General features: G+C 43.3%; 2 protein-coding genes across 2 annotated transcripts; both read right to left on the bottom strand.

Annotated features, from left to right (window-relative positions):
* Positions 1-1,604: 1,604 nt before the first annotated feature.
* On the bottom strand, positions 1,605-6,849 carry cfap206 (cilia and flagella associated protein 206). The gene is made up of 12 exons (XM_046293215.1): positions 6,668-6,849; positions 6,478-6,561; positions 6,284-6,374; positions 5,934-6,122; positions 5,580-5,738; positions 5,257-5,471; positions 5,006-5,125; positions 4,594-4,789; positions 4,218-4,358; positions 3,865-4,058; positions 2,037-2,180; positions 1,605-1,893 (listed from the first exon to the last, which is right to left on the bottom strand). The coding sequence occupies exons 1-12, from the start codon at positions 6,773-6,775 to the stop codon at positions 1,666-1,668; spliced, it is 1,869 nt and encodes a 622-aa protein (XP_046149171.1). The 5' UTR covers positions 6,776-6,849; the 3' UTR covers positions 1,605-1,665.
* A 135-nt stretch (positions 6,850-6,984) lies between these two features.
* LOC123990651 lies at positions 6,985-21,369 on the bottom strand. The gene is made up of 24 exons (XM_046291368.1): positions 21,301-21,369; positions 21,126-21,197; positions 20,723-20,797; positions 20,474-20,594; positions 20,262-20,364; positions 19,289-19,402; positions 19,093-19,209; positions 17,864-18,024; positions 17,416-17,562; positions 17,034-17,136; positions 16,675-16,803; positions 16,378-16,563; positions 15,901-16,157; positions 13,545-14,594; positions 13,325-13,433; positions 12,890-12,988; positions 10,952-12,544; positions 10,728-10,850; positions 10,477-10,605; positions 10,149-10,341; positions 9,827-9,951; positions 9,503-9,693; positions 9,131-9,264; positions 6,985-9,047 (listed from the first exon to the last, which is right to left on the bottom strand). Exons 2-24 carry the CDS (start codon positions 21,145-21,147, stop codon positions 8,815-8,817), a joined length of 5,514 nt encoding a protein of 1,837 aa, XP_046147324.1. The 5' UTR covers positions 21,148-21,197; positions 21,301-21,369; the 3' UTR covers positions 6,985-8,814.
* Positions 21,370-22,046: the final 677 nt, after the last annotated feature.

Below are 22,046 nucleotides of genomic sequence, written 5' to 3'. Positions count from 1 at the left end.
TGCAACCTAACGTAATATATCATACCAAAGCATTGAACCATAATATATAATACTAAACGGGTCAATTCATACTGGTGCAAACATTATGTAAGACACTGTACGTCCTATAATTCATATTGTACGACCACTATTCCATTGGCAGCCTAATGTAATCAAACATAACATGCAATACTAAAGCATTCAACCGTAATATATTATACTGAATGGGTCAAAGCATACTGATGCAATGAAGACATCCAGAGCTGCAGTTGGATCCTAGTTTGTCACTGAATGTGCTCGCTAATGACAGCTCCTGCAACCTTCTCCCAGGATATAATGAGCGGGGTGTTTTGGGTGCATTTGTTTTCAAATCGGAGTTTGCCGTGCCACCGGAGGTCATACCCCTCGAACTTGGCCTATGACAGGCTGTGTGTCTTGTGCACATGCCTGCTCCTACAGTCAGTTATGTGGACAGTTTTGTCAGACACTGTTTTGACCAAGTGTAACCTCAAGCAGGAGTTACGTGGCCTACGCCAATCTATCCTCACAGCTCCCCACCAGGCGGAACTCATCAGTGAGAGCCCAAGATTGGGTCTTCCAACACCAGGACGACAAAGGCTCGATGCAGCAGGGACTTCAACTCCACAGCAGGCACCCCAAGCAGTAATGAGGCCAGCACCAGGAGACCAGTCCAGCAGTGTTAACGTCCATCTTCCAGCATTCCTGAGGAAGGAGCCAGAGATGCCCTCATACCAGCAGGGGGAGGACATTGAAAACTACCTGCTGAGGTTTGAGCGCATGGCTAAGACGTGGCAGTGGCCTGAGGTAGAGTGGGCCTGCAGGCTTGTCCCATTGCTCACGGGCAAGGCCTTAGAGGCTTACACAGCAATGGATGAGGGGCTGTCCAATGTCTACAAGGGCTTGAAGGAAGCGCTGCTGGTGAAGTTTGACATCTCACCGGAAACCTACCGTCAATGCTTCAGAGCTGCATCAACGCCATCGGGTGAGTCGCCGACAGAGACGTACCACCGCCTCAAGGGTCTCTACCGACGATGGGTTCGACCGGGGGAGAAGACACAGGACGAAATCGGGGAGGTCATCATCCTCGAGCAACTTCTACAAGTTCTACCACACGACATTCGAACCTGGGTCCGAGAGCACGAGCCCAAGGACGGGCTTATGGCGGCCAAGCTTGCACTGCAGTATCTTAATGCACGTAAAGGGGGCCCACCACAACCTGCAGCACCCGCTCCAAGGAGTCTCAGAGACACAAGGGACATCAGAAACGCCAGAGATGGTGGAGGTTTTTGTTTTGGATTGAGCTATGGATGGGGCAGCATTGTTTTTAAGCTGTCCCATAAGGTAGACGTTGATGGCAGTACTGTTGTTTTTTTGTTCCGGAATCACTTGTAAATAAACACCTTTGCACAGAAGAACTTTTGCGGTTCCGCCATCTTTTTATTTTGATAGAGGTTAGGTTATCCAGTTTAGCCTTCTGGCCTACTCTACGTGACAATGTTATCCTTCCTCAGTTCAAACACTATGACCCGTTTCTTTTACTGGCATACAACAATGTTCTATGGGCAGTAACACCCCTAGGACAATGTTAAACTATTTTTAAAAAACAAATAGACTGGCACTTCCATCAAAGTTATCTTTATTGCTTGAAGATAGACAGTTATTCACTTATTCACTTACTGATCTGGTCAAGTTTGTTTTTATCATATGTGTAGTCTTGGTTTTCCCTCCTCGAAGACCAGCCAGGTAAACCTGAGGCTTGGGGACATTGCTATTGCCATCCCTCTTGCTCTGGCATGCAACATCTTTGAGGTGGTAGGTTTGGGTGACGTTATCCCTCCTCATGTGACTTAGATTAGTCTGCATTGAGTGGGTCACTTTACTACGAAGATTGGCCTGAAGAAAACAACATGCCCATTGCCAAAGGCAGGACATAAAAGTGAACCTTTTTGAATAAAAAAGATCCATGCAAGAAGACCATGGTAAACCTACCACTGATAAAATTAAACAGTACACTCAAGTCAATTAAAATCACATACCAATTTGATTGCTTTTCTCCTCAGCTCCCACTCATTCCACTCATATGACTTCACAATGTTGGTCTCCAACAAATGAGTGTCTGTCTGAGTGCTGCTGTCACACTTTGTAATGGGTTTCACCAACAATCTCTCCCCTGACTGCATCTACAGAGACAACATTTAAGTGAAGAGTGGGTAAAAAAATATTACTGCAAGTTCTGAAGATGCTATGGAAGAATGACTGTTAGTGAACATACAGTACCTTCGGAAAGTATTCAGACCCCTTGACTTCTTCCACATTTTGTTAAGTTACATCCTTATTCTAAAATGTATTAAATTGTTTTTTCCCCACATCAATGCAAAAACAGGTTTAGAAATGTTTGTTAATTTATTAAAAAATATATATATATCACATTTACATAAGTATTCAGCCCCTTTACAGTACTTTGTTGAAGCACCTATGGCAGCGATTACAGCCTCAAGTCTTCTTGAGTATAACAATACAAGCTTTAAACACCTGTATTTGGGGAGTTTCTCCCAATCTTCTCTGCAGATCCTCTCAAGCTCTGTGAGGTTGGATAGGGAGCGTTACTGCACAGCTATTTTCAGGTCTCTCCAGAGATGTTCCATCAGGTTCAAGTCCGGGCTCTGGCAGGGCCACTCAAGGACATTGAGAATTGTCCCGAAACCACTCCTGTGGTGCCTTGGCTGTGTGCTTAGGGTCGTTGTCCTGTTGGAAGGTGAACCTTCGCCACAGTCTGAGGTCCCAAATGGTCTGGAGCAGGTTTTCCTCAAGGATCTCTTTGTACTTTGCACCGTTCATCTTTGCCTCGATCCTGACTAGCCTCCCAGTCCCTGCCGCTGAAAAACATCCCCACAGCATGATGCTGCCACCACGATGCTTGACTGTAGGAATGGTGCAGCAAGGTTTCCACCAGATGTGACACTTGGTATTCAGGCCAAAGAGTTCAATCTTAGTTTCATCAGACCAGAGAATCTTGTTTCTCATGGTCTGAGTCTTTACGTTCCTTTTGGCAAACTAAGCGAGCTGTCATGTACTGAGGAGTGGCTTCCGTCTGGCCACTACCATAAAGGCCTGATTTGTGGAGTGCTGCATAGATGGTTGCCCTTCTGGAAGGTTCTCCCATCTCCACAGAGGAACCCTGGAGCTCTGTAGAGTGACCATCGGGTTCTTGGTCACCTCCCTGACCAAGGCCCTTCTCCCCCGATTGGTCGGTTTGGCGGCCAGCTTTAGGAAGAGTCTCGGTGGTTCCAAATTTCTTTCTTTAAGAATGATGGAGGCAACTATGTTCTTGGGGACCTTCAATGCTACAGAAATGTTTTGGTACGCTTCCCCAGATCTGTGCCTCAACACAATCCTGTCTCGGAGCTCTACGGACAATTCCTTCAACCCCATGGCTTAGTTTTTGTTCTGACATGCACTGTCAACTGTGGGGCCTTACATAGACAGATGTGTGCCTTTCAAATCATGTCCAATCAATTGAATATACCACAGGTGGACTCCAATCAAGTTGTAGAAACATCTCAAGGATGACCAATGGAAACAGCACACACCTGAGCTCAATTGTGAGTCTCAAAGCAAATTATGTATGATGTCGCTCTGGATAAGAGCGTCTGCTAAATGACTTAAATGTAAATGTAAATATGTTTTATATTTTTTATAGATTTGCTAATTTTTCTAAAAACCTGTTTTTGCTTTGTCATTATGGGGTAGTGTGTGTAGGTAGATTGCTAAGGATTTTTATTTAATCCATTTTAGAATAAGGCTGTAAAGTAACAAAATGTGGAAGAAGTCAGGGGGTCTGAATACTTTCCGAAGGCACTGTACCTCAGGATATGGAGTGACACAGGCAAACTGTTGGTGGAGTTGGAGGAGCTGGATAAGCTCAGGGGACTGCTTTGCTTTCTCTGCCACATGGGCAATGTACTCATCTGGCTTGGATCCAAATCTTAAAGCTGCCTCCTTGGAGCTGAAAACATAGTATTTCTCCCTATGTTTCAGGACTCCTATGCTTGGGTTGCCTGAAACAACAGTCTTATTTTATATGCAGCATTGGGATGTTCAGTTAGAAGACAAGTTGGCATATTACATCACTTCTGGTGAATATTTTCAATAAGGGGGGGAATGAACATTAGTTGTACAACAACGTATACAATTGTCACATCCAAAACTCCACATACCTGGCAGTAAAAGCCCATCCTTCTTCACAAGTGTATAACCACAAATTCCATTGTACTGCAGTGGTAATTTGTCAAAGTTGGCTGTTGTCTCAGGCAAGAGCCACTCTTGTGTTTTGATCTCATAGGGGTCAATACGGTTTTCTGACAAGGTGAATAAACAAAACAATTTATCCACTACAAATTAAACATGTAAAATCATTAGCTAATGATAGAGATGTAGGAAATGCAGTGCTTTGCTGTGATAGCCCGTGTTTATACCGCCACAGTTTATACTGCCACAGTCCCAAATAGCATCCTATTCCCTATGTAGTGCACTACTTTATACCAGGTCCCATAGGAAATAGTATACCATTTGGGATGCACACAGAGTACTTACCTGAAGACTCCTTCATTCTCTGCTCGTACTTCTTTATCTCCAACCCAAGTATGTCCTCCAACTGACCATCAGGGAAGAGCTGAGACTGAGCAGCCAGGAAGGGCTGCAGGTTCTCCATTATGTTACTCAGGATGCTCAACAGCACCATCTCATCTTGAAGACCTGACCAGAACTTTGCCAGAGCTGTGAAATGGGGCTGGAAGAGGATACATAGTACACGAGTTGAGGCTTAGACATTGAAAGGCCCTTTTTCCAGACACAGGTTAAGCCTAGTCCTGGACTAAAAAGCACTTTCTAATGGGGATTATCTATCGAGTAAGCTTTTGAGTCTAGGACTAGGTGTAATCTGTGTCCGGGAAACCGCCCCATAACAAAACAGCTCAAATATATATGTGCAAGATACTGTACTTACAAAAACCTGTGCAGTGGGTACTGCAGTCTTTGAATGTACGGTGACCCTCAAAAGCTTCATACATGTCGCTAGTTCAGTCTGTAGGGTTTCAACTTGCTTTGCACATAGAATGACATCTGCCTGGTGAGGAATTTAATCAGAATAATGGGTAAAATTATTATGCAACTCAATACTCTTGAAGAACTGCTCATAGGGACAATTTCATGTACTGACTTGAAGTCATGATGCCCATCACCTTCTAGCTAACTCACCAAAATAACTTTGAGAAAGGCTTCATGTTGTCGTACATTATAGAGAGCCTGTTTAAGCATGTCCAGGGGAACAATACATTCTCTGGTCTCAACCTCAGGGTCCAGGAGCCTCTCCAGCCAGGATGTGTACTGCCAGGCCAAACTCTGAGAAAGCTCCAGCTCCCATTCAATGTCTTTACTGGTGGATGGAATGGCTTCATTCAGAATAGCAGGCACTATATGGAAGTCGAGGACAAAATTGAAATACACATTTGGAGCTCTGAAAAATTGTTTCAGTTATCAAGGCCTATCAAAAAATATATATGTGATGTTTTGGAACTTACAGTCGTCTATGCCCTCTCCTCCTTTCCTGCTGTCTTTGTTGAAGAGACGGATGCCAGTCACAATCATGCTGAGGTCATTGAGCTGTTGCTCCTTGTCCTTCTTGATGAGGGACAGGAAGGTCCCCAGCTCTGACTGGGGAAAGACGCTCTGTAAGGCAGCTGCAAAACCACACACAGTCAGTTGTGAGCAAAATAGGAACAAACTGATCAATGCTGGAAAATGTGATGATTCCCACATTGTAAAAACTCACTTCGATGGACAGTAATTACAATGGACCATTTCCTTTCCCACCTTTGTGAATAGTGATCCTTAAATTGTGGTACAAATTACAATACAATAGTCCTTATGATTACCTGTAGCCTCTCGCACTGTGGTGATGTCTGTGGAAGAACCCAGGCCCGAGCGCAGCAGAACATAGCTGACGATCTTACGGTAAAGGCCCTCCAGATCCTCACGTGTTTTCACTCTGCTGTCAGTGATTTCTCGACTCACTGGGACTAGCCTTGACTGTAGTACCCGCTGGTGCTCCTCAATGAACTCACCTGGGACACAAAACAAGACCTGAGGCTAAACTGATGAATGAGTACAATACCAGTATCCCATGCCCTTAGACGTCACATGTCCCAACAGCTAGGGTTTAGTTAGTACGCCTTATACATCATAAGTTCATGCATTCCTTGAACATTTTAAAGCAACCACTTACGTCGAGATGTGTAATTCATGTCGAAGTAGACTTGCATCTTGATTGTGTCAAGGGAAGGGCTCCCCTGGTCCATGAGTTTGTCCACACACAACTGCAAAGGAATAACACTGACGTCGAGCCCATTGCGCAAAGATCTCAGGCATGCTACCAGCCAAACCGGACACAGGGTCTTAGTTATAATTAAATGCACTTACTTCCACAAGTTTCCTAACATCTTGCTTGGTTAGAGTCCGATCAACGTTAAATAGATTTCGTGGGTCCAACACAACAGCTTTTACCTAATAGAAAAATCATTGATTTAGACAACGTAACACACCGACATTACCACACACGGCTAGTTACCGAACGCTTGCCACGTTCCTAATTAGTAAGCCAGGTACCTACCATGAAAGCCACTAATGTTTCTGACACAGCATGCCCCTTTCCGGCACATTCTTGGGCGATTTCTCGAATTATGTTTTTTATCACACTTTCTGCTTGAGCACGAGACATGTTTCAAGCTTGCAAGCTACGGAGATCATGCAAATTCCCCACCGCGTACTCAGAGTTCCCCGTCTGTTGCCATGGTCACCAATGAAACACTGCCACAGGATGTAACAGTGGTATGTATGTAATGCACATTGACTGGTGAATCTTCTCATTAACTCAGTGTTATTACTTTGCAGGTAATTTTTATGGAGGATGGAATGGAAACATGCAAGTCAGATAAATAAAAAATATTTATTAAAAAAAAAAGACCTGACATACAACTTGGTTTAAGTAAATCATAGCAAGACTCGAGCATGGAATATACCATCAAAAACGAGAGGCGGGGACTTCAATTATATCTCTGACCACCAAGAATTAACAAATGAGCCGACTATTCATCCCTCTCCAAATTTCAGCCCTCATAAGGCCTTTTCATTTCCCACAGGGAACGCTTCAGACCTCCATTTAAAAAGACCTGTGATTAAGATCACATGGCAACCCCACTTCTTTAGAGTAGAAAAACATGGCAGTTCTAAAAACACATTGAAGAGAACAAGCAAAAATCGTGCCAAAATCAAAGGGCAGCTATGTAATGAGTGAATCACACTAGATACTAGTAAGTCTACTGTAAATACAATGGGGTTGATAAAAATAAGTTAAAACTAATAAAGCCAATTGCTTGTCCATAGTATCCATAGAAAGTCAAAGAAAGCAATCAAATGGTAAGGGCATAGCCAACATGGCTAACAGGTAGCCTCAATGAAACAAAATGAAACACTCATCAAATTCAGGTATTTGCTGTCAAAATACTTAGAAAAACCATGCATTTAAGTCAGATATGACCCATTCATAAAAGTTGAAAGATCACTCAATTTTCATAAGTCAAAAAAGTCTATATATTGTGAACAAACATGTAAGGTCAAATATGAAAATAAAATGTGAACAAACAAATCATACCAGTCAAGAATAGAGGTTGTTAGTACATTGAATCAAGGGCCAAATCAAACAAAAATGTATGTTAAGGATCAATGCACAATAAACAGTGATTGTATACAGCTTAATAATGACACTAAATTCAGGACTTGCGCAATATAGGCCTTATACTTGGTACATGAAACATACCCTAATCAACACTAAGTGCAGACTCTAGACAGAAGGAAAACTCAAATGGATAAGTAAAATGAACAGTCAGTCTACCATTCAGGCATGATGGCATCAACATACTAAACTCTTCACCTGCATTGATTTAGCTACAAGTCTTGGATGGAAAACTACAGTATCGCACCAAGTGGACACAGAAAATGTAACGTGGACATTTTAGGTTAAGTTATTTCAAGACAACTTTAGAACGCCAATTTAAAACATAAATATTTACAGACAATTTCAAGATTAACTTTAGAAAGCTCAACTTAAAATAGGAAAATGAACTGAGAAAATACTCAAATTGGGGGCATTACATACAGTTCTGGTCATTGACCTTGCTAGAGCAGTGGCATTGTCGTAGTAGCTCCTCAGAAACTGAAAAGATTGCTCAAAATGGGCCCTTAAATAAAACAGATAGGTTTCCCTACCATCACCAAAATACCTGGTTCAAGTGCCTTTTGTCATATTCCTAAAAATAAAAAGGTGGAGAAAAGGATAGAAAAACACCCTAATATTTCAAGAGGCACACCCATCCCAGTTACTCTCTTTTAAGAGTCATTCAGAGGAGAATCAGTCACCTTTCTTTACATAAGGCCAGATCCTGATCAGGGGATTCATGACAAGCACTATAGCTAGAAAGTTAATCTTCCTTTGACAGGATTTCTGCCACAGTAAGCATAAAACAGAACATTCAAGTATTGTCTGATCCGACAACATTAGAAACATTTTATATCACACTCAAAGTACCAAATCGTTGGAAGTGTCAGTGCAGAACATCAGTAATGAAAGACGTAGTACAAAAACACCACAATTGAAAACTATAAAAAAAACATTTAAAAAGCACAGACGTAGAAACTAGGCACTATACTCTATTGCACATGTGTAAGAACTTGCACCCATACATTTCAGGTGAGTCCAGCTCAGAAGCACTTCCTGAAAACAATCTGGGGGCCATATTCCTCATATTCCTCTTGGCTGATCCAGGCCGAGGCAAAGGAAGACAAGTTGGCCAGCACTGCACCTCCACACCATACAGAGAAATCTCTGTCCTTAGGGCTTGTCACCCGCACACACTCCCCCAAGTCTGTAGGCACCATGGTTCTAATTTCACTCTGAAGCCGCTCAGGCAGGCCAGCCAACAGGGTATTTCCACCTTCACAGGGGAAATAAATACATTCAGACATTGGCAGTTGAGTGGACAAGTATTCAGCAACTAATAAAACAAAAACTATGTACCTGATAGGACAATGTTCCCCAAAAAACTCCGCCGGAGGTCAATGTCTGAACTAAGGATAGACTTGAAAATACTCTCATGAATACCGTAATGGTCTCGTCCAATCAGCTCTGGCTTAAACAGAATCTCAGGAGCCCTGTGGATGGAAGACACCACCGATTAACAGATCTTAGCCAACCCTTGGTGGCTATCCAAAAGCTTACTTGGTAGCACCATAAAACTGAACAATAAATGGCACCGTTTGCAAAGGTAAACACTTAACAGTTCTTAGTCTCAATTACCTCAGATAAAGCAGAACACTTAATTATCCAAACTCATTAGGGTGAGTGTTTAGTCTTCAGAGTGAGGATACAGTGGCCCTGTTAGATGGTTACCTGAACCGCTCTGTGCTGAGGTGAACGACCTGGCCATCAGGCATGGTGTAATTCATCGCACTGCTGGCCGACCCTCCACAGGTTAGCTCATATTCATAGTCCTGGGACACCAGGCAGCATTTCTCCTTCATCTCCCTCACAATCTCCATCTCGGCAGAAGTGCGCATGCAGAAACCCTGCTCCTGCAGAAGCTGGTACACAGGACAGTAGCACACAATACAGGCAATGGACATTGTTTTCAAGTGATCATCATTTTGAACTATTGTTTTAGACCAAATCCCTGTCCCAAATACATACAGATAATTATGCGTTAATATCAAATACCTTTTTAAGGTGCATTGTAACATCATGGCCAGCCAAGGTGCAACGCTGCACTGCGTGTGGTAAACAGTATCCCTCAAACACTGGCACACTATGGCTCACTCCATCCCCAGAGTCAAACACGACACCTAGTAGGAGAAACAGATACTCTAATGATTATCTGCCATATTCAAAACGATTCAACCAAATAGTAGATGTATAGTAACCAGTCTCATTCTAGCTTTAAACAGGTCTTTGAAAGCATACTGTCCTCTACTCTGGGATACAACTGCCTTAAATATGTTAACAGACTAGACATATTTGTATATAATCGTGCTCGTTTTACCTGTGGTTCTCCCTGCTGCATAAAGTGCCAGCACTGCTTGCATGGCCACGTAGGTGAGAGGAACATTGAAGCACTCAAACATGAGTTCCACCATGCGCTGACGGACCGCCAGTGGGTTCATGGCTGCCTCGGTCAGTAGGACAGGGTGATCGTCTGGTTCCACATGCAACTGCTGGAATGTGTGGTGCCAAATCTGAAACCAGTCAATTGAGCAGTGAGGTCAAAACCACCACAGTCTGATACTATGGCTTCATCAGTACTCCCAAACGCACCACTAAAGCACATACAGAATATTGGATAAAATTAAGGTCAACAATATATCACCAACCTTTTCCATTTCATCCCAGTTGCGTATAATTCCATTCTTCATGGGATACTTCAGTGCCAGGACTCCTCTCATATGTTGAGCCTCATGTCCAATATAGGTCTCCCGTTCCAAGTAGCCATTCATTATTTCCTGATGGCAAATTGGAAAGAAAGTCTGCACATAGGGAAAGCCATGGTGGCCAATACAACCTTAACGTGATGAAAAACAACAGCCCAAGAATATAGATGCCACATACTTGGCTGTTGCCTTACCTCGTATTTTGGCAGCCCGATGATATTTGGGAATATCGTATTCGGGAGGTCCTGATCGGCAAACCCTGCTTTCATCAAACCAGACCCTGTGTCCAGCACAATAGGGGTCTTGAAATTGGTCATCTAAAAAATAAATAAAGCCTAACAATTCACATTTTACCGAAAGATAAAGTATAATAATCAGGTCTATGGTGAATAATGTGGACGTCTAACTAAAGCCTTACGTCTCTGGTGGGGATGTGGTGATTGGGTTGATTGGCAGGTGATCTCCTGGCAGTACCACACCTCTGAAACCCATCAGGGACATCTACTTCTCTCCACTCATCAGCTCCACTTGGTTCACATGATCCAGATGTTACCTCAGCAGACATACGAGATAGCTCTTCAGAATTAGACCCCAAATGTGTTAACACATCCTCAGATTTCTGGGAGCAGTGGATTTCTATCTGAACACAGTCAGAGTCAACAAGCGTTAATGTTGATCCCATAGAGCAGCCGCCTAGCGTTGACTGTTCATGGAAGTCCAAAGGGTCATTACATAAGGATGCCTGTTGATCAGCGAAGGGATTGTCATTGTTGTCACTTCTGTGTTTATTCACATCTTGACTCAGAACAGGATTAGGAGAACTGTTTGTAGGTTTGAGGTTTTGCTCTTTAGGCTTCGGGTGAGTATTGAGCGCAACTTGCGGTGTGAGCCTAGGGTTAGGGTCAGAATCACTATCAGGGCAGAGAGTTCTATATATGGGTTTGGTTGGAATTTTGAGTTCTTGACCTTTATCATTCACAGGAACAGATGCCTTTCTTGGTTTAGGCACAGAAGTGTTGGCATTAGCCCCTGGGTCAAATGCTCCATGTTCAGGGCACATTTCACATATAAAGGAGGTAGTCTCTGGTGTGCAACTTTGAAAGGCTTCCCCGGATCTTACAGCTTTCTCTGTACCCTCGTGGCTTTGGATTCCAACCTCTTCAATAGATTCATTGGAATCAGAAGTGATCTGTGGTAGAGTTAAAACTTGTGAATTGTGATCAGTAAGATCACAGTAGCTGGGGGTGTCAACTACCATGGCATCACCACAGCCGGATATATTAACGTCACCATGTGGGGAATGACCATTTACACTTTGAACACATGTTTGTGATACAGGGGTTTTGGCATAATCTGGACATGGGGTTGCAGTAATACTGAGGGATTCATTAGGATCCAGGTTTATGGAGTGTTGGGGTAAGGATGGCAAGTGCTTCACTTTGTGGTGTTGGCTCCTATTGTCTGATATAAGATTATCACAGAGTGCACGGTCCTCCAAGTTAAGTTTAGAAGTCCTTTCCATTACTGAGCATTTCACTACTTTCCTGGTTCTGCTCATCCTCTTGAGTTGACATTCTTTTGTCATCTCTTTGTCTAGGCTATTTTCCATCCCCTCCACTTCTCTTTTCTCCCTCGCTAGTTCTAATAGAAACTCCTGCCTCTCCTTGCTCGTACTTCGGGAAACCACTGATTGAGTGGGCTTTTCATCAAGGCACTGCTTCTCAGCCCGTCGAAGCTGGTGGATCTTGAAGTTCTCCTCCATGATGAGCTCATCCAGAACATGCAGTCCTCTCAGCTCCTTCAGCAACTCTCCCCTGCTGCTTTGAGGGCACATCAGACCAGTCAACCCAGTCTCAGTCAGCCGTCCATTGTGGCCCATGCTGTGTTCCGAGGCCACAGTTTCACTAGTTGCCTCTGGTGACCTGCATTCACTCTGGTTGTCAGTGTCTGCAGAGGCAAGACTGTCATCAAGGCCCAGGACACCATGTGCCTTAAGGTCACTGGAGGACATCTAGAAAACAAAAACATTGTTATTATTAATAACAGAAACATAAAAGTGGAGATTCCCATCAGCTGATTATCTAGTATGATTTAAAGTCCGACAAACAAAATAAACTTAGCTTGTATTAAATTAATTTTCAATCTTCTAAAAACAATACTTTCTTACAAATCTCTGGGGGGTATAATTTGTTGACAAGGGCATTTAGTTATTGCGAAAAAATAAAATAATTTATAGAATCCAATTTGTAATGTATGGACAGTGGTCTACGTTGTTCATAGTTCACCAGCTTAAATGGTTCCATGATCCACATCTGACCTAGAGGTACACATTTATATCATGACCTACCACACTTACCTGCGCTTCACTGCCCCATGATTCCCACGGTTTGCTCATGCTCTCAGTCTTCAGAAGGACAGCCAATATCTGCTCCTGTACCATCACATTCTCTTCCTCCTGTAAAAAAAAACAAAGGTAGAGAAGTGTTTACAAATGCAAGCTATTGGCCTACACCATGGTTTAGGGAGGGCTGCAAAATTCCAGGAACTCAAATTCCCTGGATTTCAAGAAATCCTGGTTGAGAATTCTGATTTCCTGCTTATTCCCTCCTGATTCTGGGAATCCTCCATCCGGGATTTCTGGAACACCAGGGAATTTATTGAACATTCCTAGAATTTCACAACCCTAGGTTCAGGTCACTATTAACAATCTCAGTAATGTGCAAATCTGAGGAGCCAAACCATTTATTGCATCGGCATGAAGACAATCCATTTAACATTTGTACCAACATGCCTCTAGTATTCCAGCTGCCCGGTCCAAGATCTCCTCTACCTTCCTGAGACCCTCCTGCTCCTTCAGGTCCCAGTCATTTAACGAGACTTCAGTCATGGAGCTGGTTATTCTGCAAAAATCAAACAGCAACAAGATGAGTGCTTTGGCTTTCATAGTTTACTAGGCACAATGGGCACCTATGAGGACCATGTCAGGAGACTAGAGCATAATGTGTCATTACCTTTCACAGCTGTCCTGTTCGGGGTTGTGAAAGTCATACGTATCCCAGAGTAGAGTGGGGCTGCTCTCTGCAGTGTAGTTGGGCCCATCTCTTGCATCTGTGATGGTGCTTGAAAGGGGATCCCGAATGGCACTCAGTTCCGAGTCATCAAAGCTGTCCTGTGCCTGTAGGATACTGTCGCTGGGCTGTGCCCCTCTGCTCTGAGGGTTGGTTTGTACCTCTGTCTGTGTGGGCTGGTCTCTGGACCAGTTGGATAATTGGTCACTGTGGTGGTAGCACTCTGAAGGGTTTGGGTTCTTAACGTCCCGTAACTGTGGTGACTGTGATGGGTTCTGAGTGATGGTGACCGTGTAGGAGTTCTCAAGGTCTTCCACAGGCAGACTGAGCCATGGATTATGGGGCAGGGTAGCCGAACGCTTCAGCTTGATCTCAAAATGCATCGAGTCCACAGTTATCTTTGGGATGATCTGAATGCTGGCCCTTGAGGTGCTGCCCATGGAGCCAAAGTCAAAATCCTCCCTGCGCTCCTCAACGTCAGACACGCTGGAGATGTTCTCCTCGTGGATCTTGGGCTGCCTGGTGATGGGCCTGATGGAGTCCCTGGTGCCTGGTAACCTTGACGGCCCCTCCCATCCCTCTCGCCCAGCTCCTGTCTCCATGTGGCCACTTCCTGCTCCATCAAAGCCAGAGTCAAAGGAGCTGAGGGAGGGAGGCTTCCCTACAGCAGACACAGCCCCAGAGACTGCACTGGAGGGAGACGTACCCAGAGGGGCCTGATGGTGCTTGAGGTTGGAGAGAGAGCCGTGGCTGTGCATGTTGTCCTTAGTGTGGCAGTCAGATCTGGAACCAGAGGTTCTACTGTGACGAAACGTCACATCTGGAATGTTGAGACTGGCCTCAGGTACTCTGCCTACAGCCAGGTTAATGTGTGGCCTAGGTTCTTCCCTGTGGCTGGCTCTCAGAAACTCATACTGCCACTGCAGCGCTGACTGGAGGTCGTTGATAGGTACTACATCTGGACAGGTCAGAAGTTTACACAGATTCATGCATCTGAAAGAAAGAAAGCGCCAGGGTCAAAGCAAAAACAGTGATAAGTCACCAGATCAAATACACTACTCAAAAAAATAAAGGGAACACTTTAACAACACAATGTAACTCCAAGTCAATCATACTTCTGTGAAATCAAATTGTCCCCTTAGGAAGCAACACTGATTGACAATACATTTCACATGCTGTTGTGCAAATGGAATAGACAACAGGTGGAAATTCTAGGCAATTAGCAAGACACCCCCAATAAAAGAGTGGTCCTGCAGGTGGGGACCACAGACCACTTCAGTTCCTATGCTTCCTGGCTGATGTTTTGGTCACTTTTGAATGCTGGCGGTGCTTTCACTCTAGTGGTAGCATGAGACTGAGTCTAGAACCCACACAAGTGGCTCAGGTAGTGCAGCTCATCCAGGATGGCACATCAATGCGAGCTGTGGCAAGAAGGTTTGCTGTGTCTGTCAGCGTAGTGTCCAGAGCATGGGGGCGCTACCAGGAGACAGGCCAGTACATCAGGAGACGTGGAGGAGGCCGTAGGAGGGCAACAACCCAGCAGCAGGACCGCTACCTCCGCCTTTGTGCAAGGAGGATCACTGCCAGAGCCCTGCAAAATGATCTCCAGCAGGCCACAAATGTGCATGCGTCTGCTCAAACGGTCAGAAACAGACTCCATGAAGGTGGTATGAGGGCCCGACGTCCACAGGTGGGGAAGATGCCTTCCTGCAAGAGGAAGGCATTGATGCTATGGACTGGCCCGCCCGTTCCCCAGACCTGAATCCAATTGAGCACATCATGTCTCGCTCCATCCACCAACGCCACGTTGCACCACAGACTGGCCAGGAGTTGGCGGATGCTTTAGTCCAGGTCTGGGAGGAGATCCCTCAGGAGACCATCCGCCACCTCATCAGGAGCATGCCCAGGCATAGTAGGGAGGTCATACATGCACGTGGTGGCCACACACACTACTGTGCCTCAATTTGACTTGTTTTAAGGACATTACACCAGTTGGATCAGCCTGTAGTGTGATTTTCCACTTTTATTTTGACTGCGACTCCAAATCCAGACCTCCATGAGTTGATAAATTTGATTTCCATTGATAATTTGTGTGATTTTGTTGTCAGCATATTCAACTATGTAAAGAAAAAAGTATTTAATAAGAATATTTCATTCATTCAGATCTAGGATGTGTTATTTTAGTGTTCCCTTTATTTTTTGAGTAGTGTACCTACGGAAGTCTGTAGTTAATACCCTCCTAAACCATTTCAAATTGCACTGTGGTATAAAACAGTATTATGCAACAGTAGTTTCTCACCTTTGTGATAGCCGTTTGCCAGTCTGCTGTAGGTGGGCGTCAGGGATGACGTTGGCCAGGTGAGCAAGCTGGACCAGCTCCTCCATGTCCGGGGAGGGGTTGTTTCTCAGGAAGTCACAGACTGCCTGCCTCCACACAGGGACAGGGCCATGCATCTCCAGCGGGTGGCGCCGCCTGGGGAGGGGGTCATAGTTCACACCCCACAGAAGGTCTTGGAGAAAGTTCTCACACAGGACTTTGTTGTACCAACTATTGGCCTGTTGAGATGAAAGAAATGGAGTTTATGAAATCAGATTAAATTGACAATGTCTAACCACAACACACCACATGCACATCACAGGAGCTAAACATGTAAAATGTTGTCATTTCAAGAATTTCTAATTGTAGTCTATTTCAATTACATCACCACTTCAGTATAATATAAAGTTGGCATGCACAATCAGGTATCATAAGACATTAGTGCAAGTGGACAACTACCTTTCTGTAGTAGTGGTAGAAGTCAGAGACTGCTCGGAGGGTCTGATGAGGGAGCTCTACAGCAGCGTGGAAGTTCTCCTTCAGTCTGTCCAGATCCTGCACCCACTCTTCCCTGGTCTGGACATCACCAGGAGGCAGAACCTCAGCTAATGTGTGGATCACATCTTCAGAACAGCGAACCAGGGCCTGACAAGAGGGAGGACAAACCACCGCTGTGTCATTAAGGATCCATACAGCAACTCGAATACAGCAATGCACCAATCTTAGGAGGAAAATATCAGAGTAGCCTAGATTTACCATGGCAGGGGTATAGATCGATGCCTCGAATTCTGACATTAACATCTCAGCCCTTCTGGCATCTTTAGAGATCTCTATTCTGTAAGGCTGGAGCTTCTCTTTCTGAAGGCTTTTAATCTGTTCTGTTAACTGCAAGTGGAGGTAAATAAAGCAAAAATAATTAAACATTTAAATAAGCCTCTGAAAATGGAAGGCAAGACAACTGGGTCATGTTCATTAGGCACCAAATGGAAGAACTGACAAACAGGAAAAGACTAAAGACCAATTTTTGTTTTCCGTTGCAAAGCATTTTAAAATGTTTTTTATTTTGTGCCCTAATTAACAACATTTTAGAGTAATTGTTATGTATTTTAACAAACCTGATGTGCCTCATTACGCAGCTGGAAGACCTGTAGCTGGAGGTGGGCCTTGGAAAAGGCCTGTTGCCACAGCAACTCAATTTTTTCCACAGCCACAGTTATCCTGTCAACAAAAACAATAAGATACCTTCAACCTGGGGAGAAGACTCAATGTAGCAGAATACTATGAACCTTGAAATAGAACAGTTCTGTGTACATTACTTGCATAATATCTATCCATTGACAGATTTGTCTAGATAGAAAGTAATTTGGTGTCAAATATGCAAGTATATACTTCAAAAACAAATAAAATGCACACCCTACTCCTAAGGAAAACACCATATGCCAGCCTGCCTACATTTACTTCGTCAGCAGTATCCATGCCTACCACACAGTAAAGTACCTGCTGTAGTTCTGCAGCATGTCGAAGGCTGTGTTGGTGAAGAGGGCTGTCCCGACCATGGCCTGATAGCACGAGTTCTTCTCAGGGTAGCGCATCTTCTCCACCACACACTCACAGTGCCTTAACAGCTCATCCAACCCCAGCTCCCTACACACCACAAGGGTAGTAGAGTTCAACATGTCCTCTGTACATAATATGTACATATGCAGTCACTCAGCCTTTGCAGGGGCACAAGAGTCCATAGATTCAAGGAAATCCTTCAAAAGGTGTTGCAACTTTAGGCAGGTAACTTAAGCCATTAAAAGCACTTAGAAAGCACTTAGAAAGTGTGCATATGTACAGCAGCTTCATATATATGTAGAGCAACTGGGCGCACACATGTACTACCCAAAGTAGTTTGTTATGTCCAATTGAATGAGAGCCCAATGGTGAAAACTGAGTCTCTTACCGCCGAAGCATATGGAACTTGGCCTCGTTGGTGTAACAGAAGGCCTTCAGCTCAGTGAAGGCAGAGGGGACAGGCTGTCTGGAGAGGGTCTGCAGGGTGGAGATGGAGGACGGGAGCCTCTGGACCACCGAGAGAAACTCCTGAACAAAGCCATCTATCTCCTACATAAACAGTCCAAGAAGCTAGTTAGAAGGATAATGAGGGTGAGATTAAGTAGAAAGAAAAATACAATAAAGTAAATCCTTCAGCATCAAAAAAGCATTATTCACATGCTTGTCAAAGTTGAACAAACACCAACCAATAGGCAAAGACAACCAAAATCAACAACAAAGTTTGCTCACCTACTCAATCTACCAAGAATGTCCATTTAGTTACTGTAACAGCACAACATTGTAACAGAAAACATTGCATCTCAAAACAGACTGCCCTCAGCAGTACTAATGAATAGTCAACATGGGTGAATACCCAGTCAAACATGAGTGAATATGATCAAATGGTTAGGAGGCCGCCTTTCACTTGGTAATGAGGTCCACTGATTGCACTCTGCAATTGCGCAAGCTTCACCAAGGTAACAATGGGTCAGGGGCCACATCACTGAAACTCATGAATGGATTCACAAATGAAAAATCTCTACCCACAGATGACACAGTTGAGTCACTAACTGCACACTCATCTCTCCAGATAGATTCATTAACTGAATCTACCACAGATGTTCACTAGTGGAAGAATTAAGAAAATATCTTGGATTGGAAGCAGAGTTCTCCCGCTCTCTTATTAATTTCATCCTTAAGACACACAACAAATCAAAAGCAGAGGATAGGAGGCAGTGAGGTCGTCCTTTGACCCCTGATGGGGAAAGGAGGACAATGCTGCCGTGTATTAAACATATTAGTAGAGTTATGACTGATCCTAAGATCATCTACTGCCAAAGCTCGCTGTGGCAAACAAGACTGTCCTTTTAAGAAAATCACATTACACGCACGACATGACTAGTCATGTACTGCCTAAGATTTATCATGAGAAAAGTCCAGTGTGATTATTTTACAGAACGAGTTGTGACGAGTCAATGGAATTCTTTGAAAGAAAACTCATGAGCATTCTGCTGAGATTACATGCCAATGAATGGACACAAGCATTTTACAGCTGGCATAACTTTCCACTTGACCAATAAGCAAAACACCACAGGATGAAATGACAACAGTCCGTGTATTTGATTGTAAGAAACAAACCTTGACAAAGGTAACCCAACTCCGATGACAGTAAACCAGGTAGCCGCCTAAAGATGCAGTCAACTGGCTTCTATCAATGTAGTTGGAAAGGTCAAAGACCGCTTTCAGCAGAACTCTCTGTTGGTATTAAAAGGATGTTTAGACATACCCCCCCACACACACAATATGAAAGGTGAAGACAGTAAACCCATCTTACCTTAAAGAGAGCAACATAAGACTTTGATGGTACCAGAAGTTTCAACAATAGTTTCAGAACATCTTTCTTTTTCGGTTGAATTATGTATACAGTGTGCACTGTCCTCCTATGAAGCTAGATGGGGCGAGAAATTCATGTTCATTTTCATCAATATTACTTAATGACAAGTCAAAATCACACACCTAGTAGTACAACTTGGGTGGGGCACACAAATGTCTTCCCCAAATTTGGAATTTTAGTGAGCACCACAGTTCTTTCAGTGGCCATGACAAATGAGGACAAACTGACATGAAGACTCACTGCACCATTATCAAAAATGACGAAATCAAATGTACACATTAGTATGCTTGTGGACATAGAGTATACCATTTGATTTTCAAAATGATATGTAATCAGACAAAGAGCCACAGACAGCTGAATAGTATGGCAGAATTCCAAACACCTTAACCAATTTAGCTCAGATAATGCAATTCCTCATACAATTCCACTAGAGCTTAATAAATAACTGAAGGCATATGATCCAGCATGTGATCTCCCTACCCGCCACAGCTTCAGTATTTTAGCCCATAACCATCATCCAAGCAGGAAGTGACGCACTTCGCATTATGCCCTAAAGAGCAACATCAGACAAGAACACTTAATGAGCTAGGAGTACCAGAAAGGCCAATCCGAGGTGGAGCTATGAAGTGCTTTACAACATCATTGTTGTTTAACTGGGCATAGCAATACAAAAAACTGAGACTCACTGTCAACACTTCCAAGACATAATCAACTTATTATTTTTAATTGTGCAAAAGTGAATTGAGGTGTACTAAATAGCACTACTTTAAGAACCAACTATGACCATTACTGTAAAGCAATGCCTTACAAGCCATCTAAAACATGAAATCTTTGTCTGTACAAAATATGAAATGTTCCCTCAAATTATTGGATGTTGGATGGATGTTTTTCTGCAAAATGATAGAATAGATACCTCAAGGAGAAGAAGTGTTTCAGCGATGAACCTTGTTGTATTAAGAGTGGCTTGTCTCAAATCAGCCACAACTGAAACCAAGCTCTCCTTCTCCTGTTTCTTACTAAAAAACAAAGTGGCATCAGTGAGGCTCAACATGACCTCCAGTTGAACAATCTTAAATAGACATCCATAAAAAATATAAAAACACACAATACATTGTAGGTACACACTTGTACAAACAGAGAAAGTAGTGTATGAAGTCAACCACTTCAGATTTGCTTAGATCTGAAAGACTGCCATGAGAATCCACAGGGAACAGAACCAGAGGACATCCATGCTGATCAAAGGCACCTGTTGACAGAAATACAATCATTTCATGCGCACATTGTTACAGTTCATGATTTGTTATTGTTTTTAAAAAAAAACATTTTGCACATTGTAACATACAAATAATGAATCGAGTGTTTATTATAGCCTACCAGGGAAAACTACTGCTCCCGAGTTCAACACATGATCTGGAGGCAGCGGAAGGGAGGGGGAGGCCACTTGGAATTCTGAAAGTATTTGTGCGAAACGAATATTTACATTAGAAACATGCCTGGGTACAATTTCATCGGTGTTTTTCCACTAACCTTAGAAACCAGAGCGTCCGGCGCCTTCCAATCCCCCTCCCCACCCAACCCAACTGCAGCCAATAAGTAGCAAAACTACCCTCACGACAATACATCAGAACAGAGCTTATTTGCAAGCACATTTAACACACTTCATTTACTACAAACAAAGCGCTACCATAACACGTGATATTAGATTGCAACGTAATAATAACTTCGTAAAAATTTAACAAATGATCACGCTGCAGCGTGCACTTGACACGATTGTTACCTGTTGCTTGGCGGTGGCTCATTGTGGGGTTCTCACAGTCCTTTCCAAATGTTGAAGCTTTCGTTATTTTTCCTGCCGGAATGCAAAAAAAACATTTAGAATCGATCCTCTCATATTTCCTAATTAAACAATCTAAAAGACAGCATTATATTTGAGTGTCGGTTGGACAAGAGACCTGGGATCTAGTCCACTTGTTTCCGCCATATTGAGTTCATTCCGAACAGGGTATCATGCGGTTGAGCAATTCCATTGAGTGGAAGCTGCGTGCCCTCATTTATAACTTCAAATATCGGAGGGCGGGGAAAGATAACGAGAACGTGACTTGCATGGAGAGACGCCTCGTTGTCAACATTCTGTGAATTGATGGCAAGCAATGCAATGCTGTATTTATATTTTATTATTTTGAGATTCATGATCATGCAATGCTAATAAAATAAACCATTGAACAATAAATGGCACGCACAGATTATTTCAAAGAGATGTAACACAGTTCAACCTAATGAGAACGTAAATCATTCCTAGCATTACAGATCATGAAATTCACTTTTACCTACCAAAGTTTTGTTGTTGAAATCAACATGTGACCTGCCTATATGACAGGTACTTGTGATGCCTGGCATAATCACACGATCAGATATCAAACAGACAAAAGTACTGCAATTATTACACAAACAAATTGCATGTGGATAATCAGATTTATTACAGTTGACCAATTGTGATGAGCCAAAGAGAGCATGCTTTTCTGGGCTTCTATTCGTTCACTTGTCATTCAACCTGTACATTTCTTTGATGGTAGGATAAAGTCAGCTTGATCAGGCTTCAATTCTTTAAACTGCTGATTGATGAAATGTTGAAATGCTGCCCTTGTTTCTTCCAGGTCATCCATATATACTTGCTTATCGGCTACAGCTGTACGGAGGT

Source organism: Oncorhynchus gorbuscha, linkage group LG12 (genome assembly GCF_021184085.1).
Source record: "Oncorhynchus gorbuscha isolate QuinsamMale2020 ecotype Even-year linkage group LG12, OgorEven_v1.0, whole genome shotgun sequence".
In the NCBI taxonomy this organism is placed as follows: Eukaryota; Metazoa; Chordata; class Actinopteri; order Salmoniformes; family Salmonidae; genus Oncorhynchus; species Oncorhynchus gorbuscha.
This window is presented reverse-complemented; position numbering and strand designations above follow the sequence as displayed.

Coding starts and splice junctions, on each gene's coding strand:
- LOC123990651 (XM_046291368.1), bottom strand. CDS start 21,147: ATGAGCCACCGCCAAGCAACAG. Junction 16,564..16,674: donor CGATCTATACCCCTGCCATG/GTAAATCTAGGC, acceptor CCCTCTTGTCAG/GCCCTGGTTCGCTGTTCTGA. Junction 12,545..12,889: donor CATGGGGCAGTGAAGCGCAG/GTAAGTGTGGTA, acceptor TTTGTTTTCTAG/ATGTCCTCCAGTGACCTTAA.
- cfap206 (XM_046293215.1), bottom strand. CDS start 6,775: ATGTCTCGTGCTCAAGCAGAAAGTGTGATAAAAAACATAATTCGAGAA. Junction 6,562..6,667: donor AAACATTAGTGGCTTTCATG/GTAGGTACCTGG, acceptor TTTTTCTATTAG/GTAAAAGCTGTTGTGTTGGA. Junction 6,123..6,283: donor CATGAATTACACATCTCGAC/GTAAGTGGTTGC, acceptor TTTGTGTCCCAG/GTGAGTTCATTGAGGAGCAC.